Here is a 13,240-nt window from a genome sequence, read left to right as displayed (position 1 = left end):
CCTTGGTGTTTCCCACTACAGTTGCCCCTGGCCAGATAATTAACTAATTAATTAAGCCTTTCTTAGGCCAGTCTCTTGCCTTTGGCCCCTAGTATGCTCACCTAAGGAAGCACCCCAGCTCCCATGGCCTCTGGAGCTCCTTCTAGGCCTGCCCAGAGCTAACCCAACCTTTCAGTTGCTGGACTAAAATACAGTTCTGGGTTTGGCTTCATTTCAGTAGGATTTGTGTTACACCCTGGTGTAAGAGTTCCTTTTTCTCAGCAAGCATTGCCTCTGTCTAAGCATGATGTTTGGTCAATTGAAAACGTGTGTGAAGAGCGATAGCTGGTGTCATAGGAGGCTCCTAGGGACATTCCAATAGCACAGTGTGTCTATCGATTATACAAGGTGTGGTCATGTTAAGTCATTTGTCAAATGAAGCTAACCGTTTCACCCTGGTGCAGTTGGTGCCCGAGGAGGGGGTGTGCAGAGCAGGTTGTGTACCCTCCCTCTGCTCTCCTCTCCTTCAGGTTTCTGGAGAGGCTGGGACACAGATAGAGAAAGTAATTTATAATTCCTGTAGTAGGTATGCATTGACTTTTTTCTTTTCCAGTTGTTTTTTCTTTGTTTAGTTGGTTGGTTTTTTTAAGCAGGGTGTTTCACTAGTTTTCCACAAGTGCCTGTTCAAGTGCCTTGTCTCACCTACCCTGACATATGTAATTACATGTAATGTTTAACACTTCAAGCAAATAAGCTACTTCTGCTGGGAGAATATTATCTAATTACTTAGAATGCTTTGTCATGTATTACATGTGTTTATTTTGCCCTTATTTGGGAACTGTCCTCTGAGAGAGTTAAGAGAATGGTGACTTACTCTTTGTATGCTGGAAAAATGGCTTCCAGGAGGGGCTTAGAGACACAAGACACACGCTGAGGAGCTCTTATGCTTGACACTAATTGGGTACAGTGTGTGTGCACAGATTTGTCACACAGGCAGGTTGCTTGAGAAATGTAGAAATACTCCTAAGTGAGTGCAGGAGAGGCCCAGTGATGGTACATACTCAGAGTAGTAATTACCCATTTAGTCATCCCATTTCTGTTGTCACTCCCATGACACCTCTTGCCCTACCCTTTTATCCACCGGGTTGGTTAAATTAGTCCCTTCTGTGCATCTACGTAGTTGCTACTTTTTTTCTTTAAATAAAGTCTGCTTAAACAATTGTTGTGAGACTGCAAAGTACGAATAACTGAGGGATTATGCTTCAATGTCAGCTGCATTTTGCAGTCTACAGCTAGTTTACTAACACCTTTCTGTTTTTAAACACCTTTGACAGAGAAGAGAAAAGCAACAAGTAAGAAGTACAACCCACCCCTCTAACCCTCCAGACTATCACTGAACTAATAACACCTTTTTATGCTGGGAGATCATGAGAAAGCAGTCACTTGCCTTTGGCTGAGCTGAGAGGAATTCTGAGGTTTAGCCATGAACGTTTTTGCGGAATATGGGAGAGTGGATCACATTGTACCTTACTGAGACCTTTTGGAGATTTTTTTTCTCATTCTGTACCCTTCTGTGGAATTACTTGCCATAATAACTAATTCATTCTATTAATATTTCAAACTAACACCATAAAATTTTTGCTAAAGCCTGTTAAATTTAAGAACTAGGCCTAGTTTTATTTAATTTTATCTAGAAACAGGAATTTCTTGTTCTGTAGGGATCTTTTAGCATATCTCCTAAACCCCATCAAGAACCAAGGAGAACACTACATTCACCTCTATGCCTGTTTTTTCTTATTGTTTCCTTAAACTTTTACTTCTAGCCAAAATTATATTTTCTTCAAATTCATTAGAAACTTTCTAATATGATGTGTTGTAGAAAGTGGATCAGGGTGCTATAGCCATATTCTTAAAGTAAAATGTTATTATTTACATCAAAAATCTCCAGTTTCTAATCACTACTAAGACAGTGGTGATAGAGGCTGAAGATGCACAAGATGAAAATAGTGCATGTTGCAGATCCTATTGACAGACTCCAGAGAAATGTTCTTCTTTGTTTCTCCTTATTACCAATGAAAATATTGCTAATAGCAGATTCTCGAGTCTCACAATTTTTCATATTTTTGGCCAGGTGTTAAGATCTTAAGCAGCTGTCCTGTGCCTTTGCTGGCAAGCCGAGTGCATACAGACCTTGAAATAAATGAGCATCAGATTTTGCTACGGCAGGTCTGGAACCGTGTGGAGCAGCTATTGAGCCACCAGCAGCTTTGTTACGCCACAGTGCGCATTGCTGAGGTGTGTCACAGGCATACGGACATGACCCTGATTATTTTGTGCTGCTCAGAAGGTGGCTGTGGCTACTCTTGCAAATGCAGCTCCCAGTTTGGCAAAGGCCAAATGCTCCAAGTTTCTGCAACTCCCCAGAAGGTATTCCTTTTTTCCCTCTACAAGTGATCAACATTTCAACAGCCACCCTCTTGTGGGGTCAGAAGTTAGGGAGAAGGCCACCAGCCCGCCAGCACGGCTGAACTCCCTGAAGGTCCGTCAGTGTGTGCTGAAGGATTTGTGCAGAAAGGCTGCCACCGTGTGGCCTTGTCCCTGGCCATGGGGACAGGGTGCAGGAGGCCCTTGCCAGCAACCTTGCTTCCACCCTGCCCTCCATATTCCTCTCCAGGCGTGTTTTTTAGTTTTACTTGGCTCTGCTGCTGCTCAGCTCTGCAGGCCTTTGCAGGCACAGGGTGTCCCAGCCTGCCGCAGGGGCTGCGGCTGCAGTCTGCCGGAGCAGGCACTTCCCAGCGATGACGGGCTCTTTTGCTGCTGTGCTATAAACTGAGCAGCTCCGGCTTTTCTGGCTTTCTGTGCACGGTGGGAATAAAGGAGAACTGGCGGCCAGGTCAGACTACTGACCTGCAAAGCAAAAATGTCATTTCACAGCTCAGACTTCTTGTGGAAATGCGCTGGGTTTCTTAGCGCAGAAACACAGCAGCTTAAATGGTAGTCTCTCTTAAAGGCCAGAGACACAAAGGTGGCAGTGCTAACCTGAATGTCACAGCACCTCCAGATGCACAACCTTCCAGGTCACAAACCCCAGCTGACTAAGGCAGTTGCTACTAGATTTGAGTTTCTGCTTCTCTTATACTTGAAGCATTTGTCTGAAATGCAAATCCAGTCTGGTTTAGAAAGGAGGGAAAGTGGACCTGGATCTGGTACTTGCCATATGAGCTATTTCTTTCCCTGACCAGTCTCTAAAACAAAAAAGGCCTGTGTTTTTGGCACTTGGGGTTTGGTCAGGGTTCTGGATCAGGAGATGTGGTAGTATTTGTGTGCGATCATACAGGAAAGGAGCAACTACTGTAGCAAAGCAGATTCATGGACTGTTTAATCTCTTTGTTTCCCTGACAGTGGACTAATTAAACACTGTTCAAAGGCATGCACAGCACTCAAAGACAGCCAGTGTGTAATCCTCATTCCCACAGAGACATGGGCACCGAGACACAGTGATCCACTCCTTAAGAGTTTCTCCTAGCTGAGGGATTGGTGGTACTAATGTAGGTCGGGTAGAGGAAGAGAGCTGAGCTCTTCCAATCCAGTTTCTGCAGTCATCACTAAATATAGAGCTGGTATTGATGCAGCACTTCTGGGTTGGCTGTGAAATGTCTGACATGCACTGGCATGGAATATTTTAAAAATCTTTTCATATTTACAGTAGTAGCTTTTGTAGCTGAGCTTTAGCAAACAGAAGATGGGAGCTAAGGAAGCCTGAACCATGCTCCAGTGCACTACCAGGCAGCGAGGCACAGCCTTGCCATGCATCGGATGAGCCTGGATCTTGAGGCTTGCCACTGACAAGCCACTGGTTTTGATAATGCTCTCCTACTTTTCAAGTGGGGAAACACTGCAGAGGTCTGATTTGGCAGCTGTAGTCTCGGGGACATCCCATAACTGGAGAAGTGCAGTTCCACATGCCTAATGAAGCCATGGAGGCTGTTGGGGCATTTGTACCTTGAAGAAGGCCTGCACTGTGTGCATGCATTTATTTTCTTTCATTTCCATTTCCTTTTTAATTCCTAGAGAAACAGAAGCCAAGGGATGATTATACAGTGCCCAGGATTCATGTAATTTAACATTAGACACCTACAAGACAAATACCTACATTCAGCATGGTTGTTTCATCCCTCCTTTGTGCTCACTGAGCCCCTCCTCGGGTGCAAACCTTATGATTGTTTTATGTATCTGTCTTAGGGGGAGACCATGGCCTTATAGTAAAAGCCTACCAATGTTTGTGCAGGCACACCAGCTAAGTAGCTGAGGTGTTAGGTCACCTGAATGCTATCAGCGAGTCCATGACAAATGGTGGCGGGGGGGAAGACTCCAGTCCTGCTGCTCTCTCAACAGGAGGCTTGCATCAAAGCAAAGGTCGGTCTAGCCTAGGGTCCCATGCCTGTGGGTGAAACCCAGGATGGCACGTAAGAGCAATGCAAGCACGGGCTAATTCCCCTGTGTGCTCTACCGTGCCCCTGCGATCCACAGCACCAATTTTGTGAACAGCAGAGGGGCCTAGTGACCTCTTGGCTGGCTCCTTGCAGCTCTCCAAACACTTCCCAGGCCATGTGCAACACCCTTCAAGGAGCAGATGGACCAACGTACAGCCCTCGGAGCTTTCTTACCGGGAGAGCTCTCAAGCGCACAGAGGAAACCATTGCTAAAGCACTGGGCGAAAAAACCCATCATCCACGCTTCTTGGTGAGAAGAGCCCGCTGGCCCGTGAAAGGCTGCACCAGCACCGCCCACCTACCTGCTCGCCGCACTCGCCATGAAGCAGCCCAGGCAGCCCTGGCATGCAGGGCCACCAGGAGGAGGAGGACAAGGAGGAGGCGGCAGGCGGTGGCCATGGCCCCCTGTGCTCACATGATGCTGCTGCTGCTGCTGCTGCTGCTGTCGCCGCTGCTGCTGCAGTCGGGGCCCGGGGCTGAGCGGTCAGTGCTTATGGCTGGCGCAGCACGTGGGGCTCTGTGACCTCCCAGACCCACTGTGACCTCACGGCCAGACCGAGGCTGCATGGGAACAGCTCTCAGGGCACTCGTGGAGAGCGGCTGGAGCACAGCCGGGGGAGCTGCGCTCCCGGGGAGGGGAGCACGTCCCTTCAGGCAGCTCTGTCCAAGGGCTGGGACACGGTCTCACCTGGGGCTGAGCCCACAGCTCTGCCCTGTTTTCCAGGCACTGTCACAGGGGCAGCGAGGAGCTCACAGGCCCCCAGAACAACAGGAATCCACAGCCAAGGGATTTCAGGGCCAGCAAGAAGCGGGCAGCCCCACCACCCGAGATCGAAGGAGGTCTCCCTTGTTGCAGCTGCCTTTGTGCGACGTGTTCGGCCTCAGCCTGTTCGTGCACGAGTTAGCACATAGTCAGCGGCCCAAGAATCACTTTTCTTGCCAGTTAATGAAAAAACAAGGGACTGGCCAGGGGTGGGAGAGAGAGGCCTGGCATATTCCCTTGGCTTTTGCATGATTCTTCTGCCTGAGCAGGCTAAATAAATTGAAGGTGTACACCAGCACGTATTGCTTTCTGGAGAATTACCGACCTCCTCGGGTGCTGTTACCAGCAGCTCATGAGGCTGAAGAATGAGTGATTTTGAAGAACGTGTGTTTCATCATGTCTATATTCATGTCATTAGTGCAATTCCATTGTTATTAATACAAAAATATTTGCCCTGCTCTCAGATGGCTGCAAAGGAGCAAGGGGAAGGCTCGGGGGGCCAGGGATCTGAGGAAGGGGCTGCTGGCTCCTAGAGAAGTGGGGAGAAGTGAACTGCACCCAGCTGCTGGCCTGGTTGAGGCAACAAGTCCTGCAGCAAGCATGGGGGATCAACGTGGGGTCTGAGGGCACTCGCCCCACCTACTGCCCTGACCAGTCCTCCAGGAGCAACCTGCAACAAAACCTGCTCAAAATCAGCATCTCTCTTCTTCCTTGTCCTCTCAGTTCCCCGGGGTCCCTTCCCACCTCCATTCTTCTGGCCTTGCAGTAGGGCTGAAGGGCCTCGCGGACGCAGAGCCGCAGGCAGGGGAGAGCGCACGCTCCCCAGTAAGCACAGGGAGCCCGAGGGACCATTTGCTGCTCCAGCTGATCCTCCCTCTTGATACAGCCCCCTTCCTCAGCACTTTTGAGCACGCAGGCATCACAGAAGCTGTCAATATTCAATCCCCACCTTTTGTGGAGGACTTTAGTGGAGCTAGGGCAGCCAAAGCAGGTACTGCATTACCATTTTGTGAGGGGAAACGGTGAGGGTTAGTAGAGACACCAGCAGCAGAGACGGGGAGAACGGCCTCCAAGAGGTCATGTAAATCCACTTCTCACACCCGTTTCTCCCACGTGCAAGCAGTATTTTACTGCAAGAGAGCCCTCCTGCAGTTCCTTTCGCTTGCGTTAAAAGCAATGTTTAACCCAGCCTCAGCTCCCACGGCATTTCTGCCCTCCTCTGCCACAAGAGCCAAAGGCAGAACCCACAATGCACATCCAGCTTTTTAAGTCAGGCTAAATATCAGATAAGGTCTCCCCTGGAGATTTCCTGGGGGTGCTCCTTCTGTACCTACAGAGGTACAGGCACATAGATCTCCTGTGAACGCAAGTCAGTCAAGGTGAGCTGTCGGCAGGACTCCGAGGTTGATCTATCCATTGTTTCCCCAGGATATTATTCTCAAAATTTTGCTCCGGGATGTACCCAATGGGAATCCTCCCCTCTCCAAAAAGAGGGCTCTGTCAACTACTGGCTTCACCTTTCTGTGATATAAAGTGAAAATGCACAAGGACGTGTCAGACTGCGGGGGGAGAGAGGAACGGTGAAGGGAAAGGTAAGCTGATGGTGCATCCACCCTAAAGCTTTTATGTGCACTAGGACCAAGTCCCAGGTCCTGATGCTCTGCAGAGTTCAGAGCAATACTGCTAGCAGCTTTTTGGAAACTGGACACAATCTCAGTGAATCTGGGGACCTTCCATACGCCCGTGACTTTCCCAGCTCATTGACCTGGCGTGATCAGCAGGCAATCACAGGCAGGCAGGGCCAGGCTTCTCTTTGAGAGACAACTACTCGAGGTGACTTCCGCTGCTGTCAGCGCCTTGGCACCAAAATGCAAGCAGACACGGTATCTTCTGGGATCTTTAAAGAAAGGTCCAGCTTTGCAAAGCTATTAGGGACAAAGTGCAGCTCTCCCTCAACAACTCAACTGTGTCCTAACACATTTCTCTCTTGAGATCCCCTCAGTCACTGAATTATTATCAGGTTCAATCACCTGCAACATAGAAGGGATGAAGGTACATTTGACTTTAAAGCCGTTTCCTAAAATCAAGGCTCTGCTAGCAGTAGGTATCTAGAGAGCCCAAAGGTTATCTACTAGAAGCTAGAATTATTTGCAAAGTCTGGTCCGATCCATTCATCTTAAAATACGTGCTTTGGATCAGACGCTACCACCTTTACAGGGTATGCAAAGCTTGAATTCAAGCTCTATCTCCCTCTTCTGCTGACACCAGAAAAATGGTGATGCCACCACAGTATTACCTCATCTCCGGCCCAAGATCAAAATTCAGTACTACCACTCATTCCCAAACCTTGGAACTGTCAACTCAAACGAGGATTGCAGGATTGCTCCGATCACTCCGTAAAGTCTGGCTGCCTGTGCAGCAGGCAGCGAGCACTAAAAACCCACTGTTTACCATTTGAGAGTGCAAACCTTTCTCAAGCTACACATGTGGCTCAGGCTCTAATGAATCTGCTCCATTCCGGCACCTTCGTAAGAGGCTTAAAAACAGCTTGCTCTCCAGTTCAGGCTCTGGGAAAAGGTCTTGGCTACCAATAACTAGAGCTGCAAGGGTGCCTGAGCACCCGGCTCCCTCAGGACAAGAGGAAAGCATGCTTTGAGGACACAGAGCACATTGTCATCTCCTGCTATGTTAAATGTGCGGTGGGGAGAACAGCAACGCTATCATGGCACATAAATCAATCTCCTGATTTAGAATACACAAATCCACTCCAGAAAAGTTTAATGTGGGTTCCTGGGGCACCATATCCCAAAAAAGACACAATAAAAGAAAAAAGGCAAGCAGAATTCTCCAGTCTTTATAACAATCCAAATGCTTCAAATATATCAAAGCTCCATCTACTACAAGGCTGCACACTGCAGCAGCTGCTTGGAAGCAGCAGTATCAGCCCGAGGACCAGGAGGCTTCTCCACCTCCCAGAGATGGCCTGGAATAAGCAGCACCCAAACCAGAAAGCCTGGTCTTGCAGAGGCCTCGGGAACTACTGAGACTCCCTGGAAGCAAAAGAAAAAGGGCAGCACTCTGTACCACAGTGAGCTGCCCAGCATCCCTGCTGGGAAATGAACCAGATACCCCGATCCCACAGTGCTCAAGCTCTGTGAGAGCACGTGTCCTGGGAGGACCAGTACCCTCCAGAAGACAGATCCCTACAACAAAACTGCTTTGGCCACACTGACTGTGTGCAACACCTACTCCTGGGAGAAACCCTGGGGTCAGAGGAATAAGGGGGAACCACTACAACAGCCCGTCAGGATATCAGGAAGGGATCCGAGAGACACTCCACACTACTTGCTGGGAACAGGAACAAGCAATGGATCTCAAGCAGAGGTCAGCCTGGTACAGCCCCAGTCCCAGGGATGTCTGTGGTACCCACTGTCTCCCATTCAGTATTCGGGTAAAGAATCCTAGGATAATTTAGGCAGGGACCTCTGGTGGTCTCCAGCTCACCCTACCCCCGCATTCAAAGCAGGGCTAACTTTAAAGTCAGATCAAGCTGTTCAGGACCATGTCCAGACAAGTATCTAGTTATGTCCAAGGATGGAAATCTCAGGACTCCACTCCAGCACATCCAGAATAAGCAGTGCATGGGCCCCGAGCGTACTTTTGATGTACTTGGACCACAGAGCAACTGCCTCTGAGGAAAGAGAGAGGTGCTTTCCCTCTACCTACCAATCTTGTATGACAGCACCATCTCTCATCATCTGATATCGCCCCCAAGCGAAAGCAGAATGATCCACAGCTGCTCCACTCCACTGTAAGCTCTGCAGGGTTGGTACGAAGCACTTATTTCCCCTGGGACTACGCACCAGAAGCAGCCAAGCCTCCCAGATGCAGCCCAACCTGACAGTAAAGCGTAACTGGCTAGGTGAGCTGACGGAAAGGCTGGAGGAGCACTTATTCAAACCATGGATAACCCAAAGCTTCCTATGGAGAACAAAACTGTGAGCTTGGAGGAGGACCTATGTTGAGGAGCAACCAGCTGACGTCAGACCTGCCAGGCTCAAAAACATAATGAAAAGCATTAAGGTGCCCAGTAAACACTGCAGACATCACATTGCCATCATGAAAAAGATAGCTTCCAGTCAGAAAATAATATACCAAGACATTTAAAGCCTGCTGGGAAGCAAGATGGCCTTTACTGACACCAACTCCATGGACTCCCCAACAAATGCTAAATATGAGCAGTAAGTCTGCAGCTCTAGATGCCCACTGAAAAACTGAGATAAATAGAGGAGTGGTGGGAAGGGAAGAGAGATTTCCTTCTCCTTGCCACTTGCCTCCCTAGAGGGAGGATAAGCACCTCTTCCTAGGTGCCAAAGGGCACTCTCCTGTGGCATGTGCACCACAACAGGTGAGCCTGCTGTCCCCACCTAGCCCTGACAGTGTGCACATGTGCAGATTGAGACACCCTCCAAACCATCGGGATCACCAGATCTTCCGCTGTGACCCCAGCAGGAGCACAAAGCACCTCAAAGGTTGAGCCACGCTGGTCAGGTGGCTCCCAGAGCTGACAGCAGCCGGGCCTGCAGCCCCTGGAGTACGTCCCCTCCCATCACAGCCCCCATGTGCGGGGAGGAAGGCGGGCCTGAACCCCGTGGGCCAGGCAGGTGGCAGGGCAGGCTCTGGACATCCAAGACGGCAGCAGGGAGCCGGGCATCCCGTGGCCCAGCCCCGGGCAGGCAGGCAGAGAGCAGGCAGGGCAGGAGGACAGCGGTTTATTGGCAACACAAGCAGAGGCGGCGGTGGCGGCAGGCCCCGAGCATGGTGCGGGGCAGCGGTGCTCCGGCGGGGTGGGGGGGGGCCCGGGGCCGCCCCAGGCCTACGTCAGCGTCTCGCCCTTGGTGACCTGCCGGGAAGAGGAAACGCCTCAGCCAAGGCCGGCCCCGGCCCCCCGAGCCCCCCCCGCCGCCGCCCCGCTGCTCACCCGGGCCTCGATGTACTCGATCCTGCGCTCGAGCGCCGTCAGCTTCTCGTTCAGGGTGGCCAGCCGGGACCGGCACGACATGTCTGCGGGGAGGCGGCAGTGAGAGACCGCGGGCGCCCGCCCCGGCCCGCCACCAACCCCCCCGCCGCCGCCCCGGCGCCCTCACCGAAGGAGTTGAGGAAGTCCGCAATCTTCTTGATGGAGCTGGTGATCACCTCGATGTACTCGCGGTTGGCCCAGTCCTGGTGGATCTCCCGCTGCACCGGGTCCTCCTGCACCGACATGGCCTCCCCCGCCGCCACCACCCCACCGCGCCTGCGCGGGGCTACGCAGCACACCCACCCCCCCACCCCCCCCCCCGCGTGCGCCTGCGCCTGCGCGTCGCCGTGGGGAGCCGCCCCCGGCCCCACCCGCCGCCGCTGTCGTCCGGTGCCTCAGGGTTTCGCGGGAGAGAGGCCCGGCCCGGCCGCGCCGTCCTCGTCGCTGGCGTCCGTGCCGCTCCCGCTCGGCTCCTGTGGGGGACGCCGCCGTCAGAGCCGAAGCTGCCCCCCCGCCTTCTTTGCATTACAACAAGAGTTTCAGCCAGGTGGCTCAAAGCAGCAGGCGGCGTCGCCCGTGAAGGAGTACCTCAGCAGGGCTTTCCACGGAGTCCTCCTCATCGGAGTCCCTCTCTTCAGAGGCCTGAGACAAAATTTCTTCTCCCTAAGTTGAACGCAAAAGACCTGTACTGAGTGTGTGCGAAGCAGCCAAAGCATGCTAGGATGGAATGGAACAAAGCGGCATTTCACAGAATCACAGAATTGTATAGGTTGGAAAAGACCTTTAAGATCATCGAGTCCAACCGTAAACCTAACACTACCAAGACCACCACTACACCATGTCCCTAAGCACCTCATCCAAACATCTTTAAATACCTCCAGGGATGGCGACTCAACCACTTCCCTGGGCAGCCTGTGCCAATGCTTGACAACCCTTTCGGTGAAGTAAAATTTCCTAATATCCAGTCTAAACCTCCCCTGGGGCAACTTGAGGCCATTTCCTCTCGTCCTATCACTTGTTACCTGGGAAAAGAGACCGACACCACCTCTCTACACCCTCCTTTCAGGCAGTTGTAGAGAGCGATGAGGTTTCCCCTCAGCCTCCTTTTCTCCAGGCTACACAACCCCAGTTCCCTCAGCTGCTCCCCATCAGCCTTGTGCTCCAGACCCTTCCCCAGCTCCGTTGCCCTTCTCTGGACACGCTCCAGCACCTCAATGTCTCTCTTGTAGTGAGGGGCCCAACGCTGAACACAGCATTCATCTTAAACAGTTTCTGAGTAAAAAGCAGTTTTTGTTTCGACTGCCCTGCTTCTACAGTGAACGATGAAGAAAACGGCCAGAACTGGCTTCTGTTAAAGCCACACACGGGAGTGTGTGAAGAGGTGTTCAAGTGACTTTACCTCTTCCCTTCTTTGCGTGTAGTTCTTGCCACCGAGCAGAGGAAGGATCCCCCATACCCATTCGTTACAAGCAATAAAAACTGACCACTTCAGCGTGACAGCCTCGCTGCAAGGAAGCCCCCAGAGATGCAGGCCCTTAATCTTGAAATAAAGCGCTTCTTTCTGCTGCACTAGACATGACTGTAATACGGTCACATTGAATTTGGCCTTTTAGCTCTACCCGCACACCAGGGCAGAATTAAAGTTGTCTGAGCAAGACGAGCATTGTCCTTTCCCAGGTTTTAATTGCCCAAAGCAGGACAGTGATTCTCACCTGAAGATCCCGATTTTTAAGGATGCCCACCCAGAACGCCTCCTGGCAGTGGTTGAACGCCAGCATTGCCTTCACTCGGTATACAAATTGTTCTAGTGACTTCTTCAACAAAGGCACATGGTTGGTCAATCCAATGTCTTGGCAAATCTAAACATGAAACAGTTAAACATGACTACAATTGATCCTTGCCTAAGTATTCTGGCTATTTAAAAAGCCATTGGTTATACAGCTAGGAGGGATGGGACATGATCCCCACAAAGCTTGCCCAGATTATGTAATTTCTTGGCCATTCTTTTATAGCTTTTGTTAAAAAATAAAACTCAGATAAGCATTTTGTCTAAGACAGCAAAATGATCCCTTGCAACAACCCAAACAGCCAAATCCTCTCTGGATAAAAAGAAAAGGAGCCTCAGCTTTTCCCATGAACCTTTAGAGAGAGGCTAGTAACTCTTCTACATAAGTCAGATGAATTCTGCTGACCCTGCGGAAATTATTTTGAGAATCTGCTTTTCCTTTGCTCCATCATCTCAGCAACAGACTGGTGTCACTTGCTCTGTTCTCCAAGAACAATGCACAGCTCTTCACACACAGCCTCACACTGCTGACATCTTGCTCACAGCAGCCACAGCTTGCTTGCACACGAATGTCTGGAAGCTGCATTGCTGCTGGTGCTGGTGGTGTGTGCAACTGATAACGTTTGGGTAAGTCTGACTCATGTACAAGCTATTGCTGGTGAAGTAGCAGAGTTATCTGTGGAGATCAGCAATGGACAATCACACCATTCCAGTCCAAAGCAAAAAGCAATGCTACAAGTGGCCAGACTCCAAAATTATCTACCTAGGAAGGGAGATAGCTACTTGCTGACAGCCACAAGCTGCAAACTAATGCTGCAGGGAGTTTCACGTCAGGAAATTGCTGAATTCCCAAGCACAGAGAAGAAAGAATGAGAAGGGTGTTGAATAAGCCACTGCAATGACAATCTTTTCTTGCTCAGTGTCTGATGCAATTCCTTTACACTAGCTACATGGAATGTGTGTGCACTATAAACTCCAAAGCCAGATGTCCAGACCAAAGCAGCACTGGCTTTTGGAGAACTAGGACAGGAGGGAACAGATGGAGCCGCTGTAAGCAAAAACCAGCTGAGGAAGGGCAGCTATGCCAGGTATCGTGTGAGATTTAGCTCCAGGTGAGCATCTCTTCCTGCTAGGCTTGGATCTGCAGTACAGAATAGAGTAATTGCTAAACCAGAAAACCTGCCAAGAGCCATAAACAA

The 13,240-nt window shown here is 50.6% G+C and overlaps 2 protein-coding genes across 7 annotated transcripts in view; both read right to left on the bottom strand.

The window, feature by feature from the left end:
- Window positions 1-9,992: 9,992 nt before the first annotated feature.
- On the bottom strand, window positions 9,993-10,543 carry BRK1 (BRICK1 subunit of SCAR/WAVE actin nucleating complex). Its single transcript, XM_072876502.1, has 3 exons — window positions 10,383-10,543; window positions 10,217-10,299; window positions 9,993-10,138 (listed from the first exon to the last, which is right to left on the bottom strand). Exons 1-3 carry the CDS (start codon window positions 10,498-10,500, stop codon window positions 10,112-10,114), a joined length of 228 nt encoding a protein of 75 aa, XP_072732603.1. The 5' UTR covers window positions 10,501-10,543; the 3' UTR covers window positions 9,993-10,111.
- Window positions 10,544-10,563: 20 nt separating this feature from the next.
- The window catches only part of FANCD2 (FA complementation group D2), a 56,200-nt gene continuing 53,523 nt past the window's right edge, over window positions 10,564-13,240 (bottom strand). For all 6 annotated transcript variants that reach the window (XM_072876498.1, XM_072876496.1, XM_072876499.1 and 3 more), the window contains 3 exons: window positions 11,968-12,114; window positions 10,844-10,918; window positions 10,564-10,728 (listed from right to left, as the gene is read on the bottom strand). In XM_072876498.1, coding sequence (XP_072732599.1) covers window positions 10,651-10,728; window positions 10,844-10,918; window positions 11,968-12,114 — 300 coding nt within the window. In that variant the 3' untranslated portion in view covers window positions 10,564-10,650. The remainder of the gene's footprint in view (window positions 10,729-10,843; window positions 10,919-11,967; window positions 12,115-13,240) is intronic.

Source organism: Ciconia boyciana, chromosome 11, assembly GCF_034638445.1.
Source record: "Ciconia boyciana chromosome 11, ASM3463844v1, whole genome shotgun sequence".
NCBI classification, from domain to species: Eukaryota; Metazoa; Chordata; class Aves; order Ciconiiformes; family Ciconiidae; genus Ciconia; species Ciconia boyciana.
The sequence above is the reverse complement of the archived record's forward strand: the minus strand, read 5'-3'. Positions and strand labels throughout refer to the sequence as shown.